This window comes from Nestor notabilis, unplaced genomic scaffold, assembly GCF_000696875.1.
Source record: "Nestor notabilis isolate BGI_N333 unplaced genomic scaffold, ASM69687v1 scaffold17472, whole genome shotgun sequence".
NCBI classification, from domain to species: domain Eukaryota; kingdom Metazoa; phylum Chordata; class Aves; order Psittaciformes; family Psittacidae; genus Nestor; species Nestor notabilis.
The window spans coordinates 3,520-4,011 of NW_009919868.1; the positions used below are offsets into that span (position 1 = coordinate 3,520).

General features: G+C 62.6%; 1 protein-coding gene across 1 annotated transcript in view; it reads right to left on the reverse strand.

The window, feature by feature from the left end:
* LOC104402536 (tyrosine-protein kinase HCK-like) overlaps positions 1-492 on the reverse strand; it is a gene marked incomplete at its 3' end in the record, with an annotated part of 6,888 nt that overhangs the window by 3,514 nt on the left and 2,882 nt on the right. The window contains exon 8 of the mRNA XM_010010436.1: positions 108-401. Within this exon, the coding sequence (XP_010008738.1) occupies positions 108-401 (294 nt within the window). The remainder of the gene's footprint in view (positions 1-107; positions 402-492) is intronic.

Below are 492 nucleotides of genomic sequence, written 5' to 3' on the forward strand. Positions count from 1 at the left end.
CGTGGGCTCCATCCTTGTCTGTCCCATCCCCATCCCTCAGACATGCCATGGCAGGAGCTGGGTCTGCTCCCAGCATCCCAGGAGCCGACACTGAGCCCATGGCTGACCCCAGGGGTGCAGGAGAGGTTGGTTGCTCCTGCACCGTCCCTGGGTACCACCAGTGACTGCGCGGGGACATGGGCATCACCTTTCTCCATGAACTCGGTGATGATGTAGACGGGCTCCTCCCTGGTGACCACCGCGTGCAGCCTCACCAGCTTGTCGTGCTGCAGCGTCTTCATCAGGTTGGCCTCCTCCAGGAAGGCGTCCACGGACATGCTGCCCGGCTTCATCGTCTTCACCGCCACCTTGGTGTGCTTGTTGTAGGTAGCTGAGAGGTGGCACAACAGACCATTCCCAGCCTGGAGCCAAAGCACCCAGCCCTGCTGACGGAGCTGCAGCCCAGGGCTGTCCCCATGGACCCAGCCCCACGTAGTCCCTGCATTAAGGCCA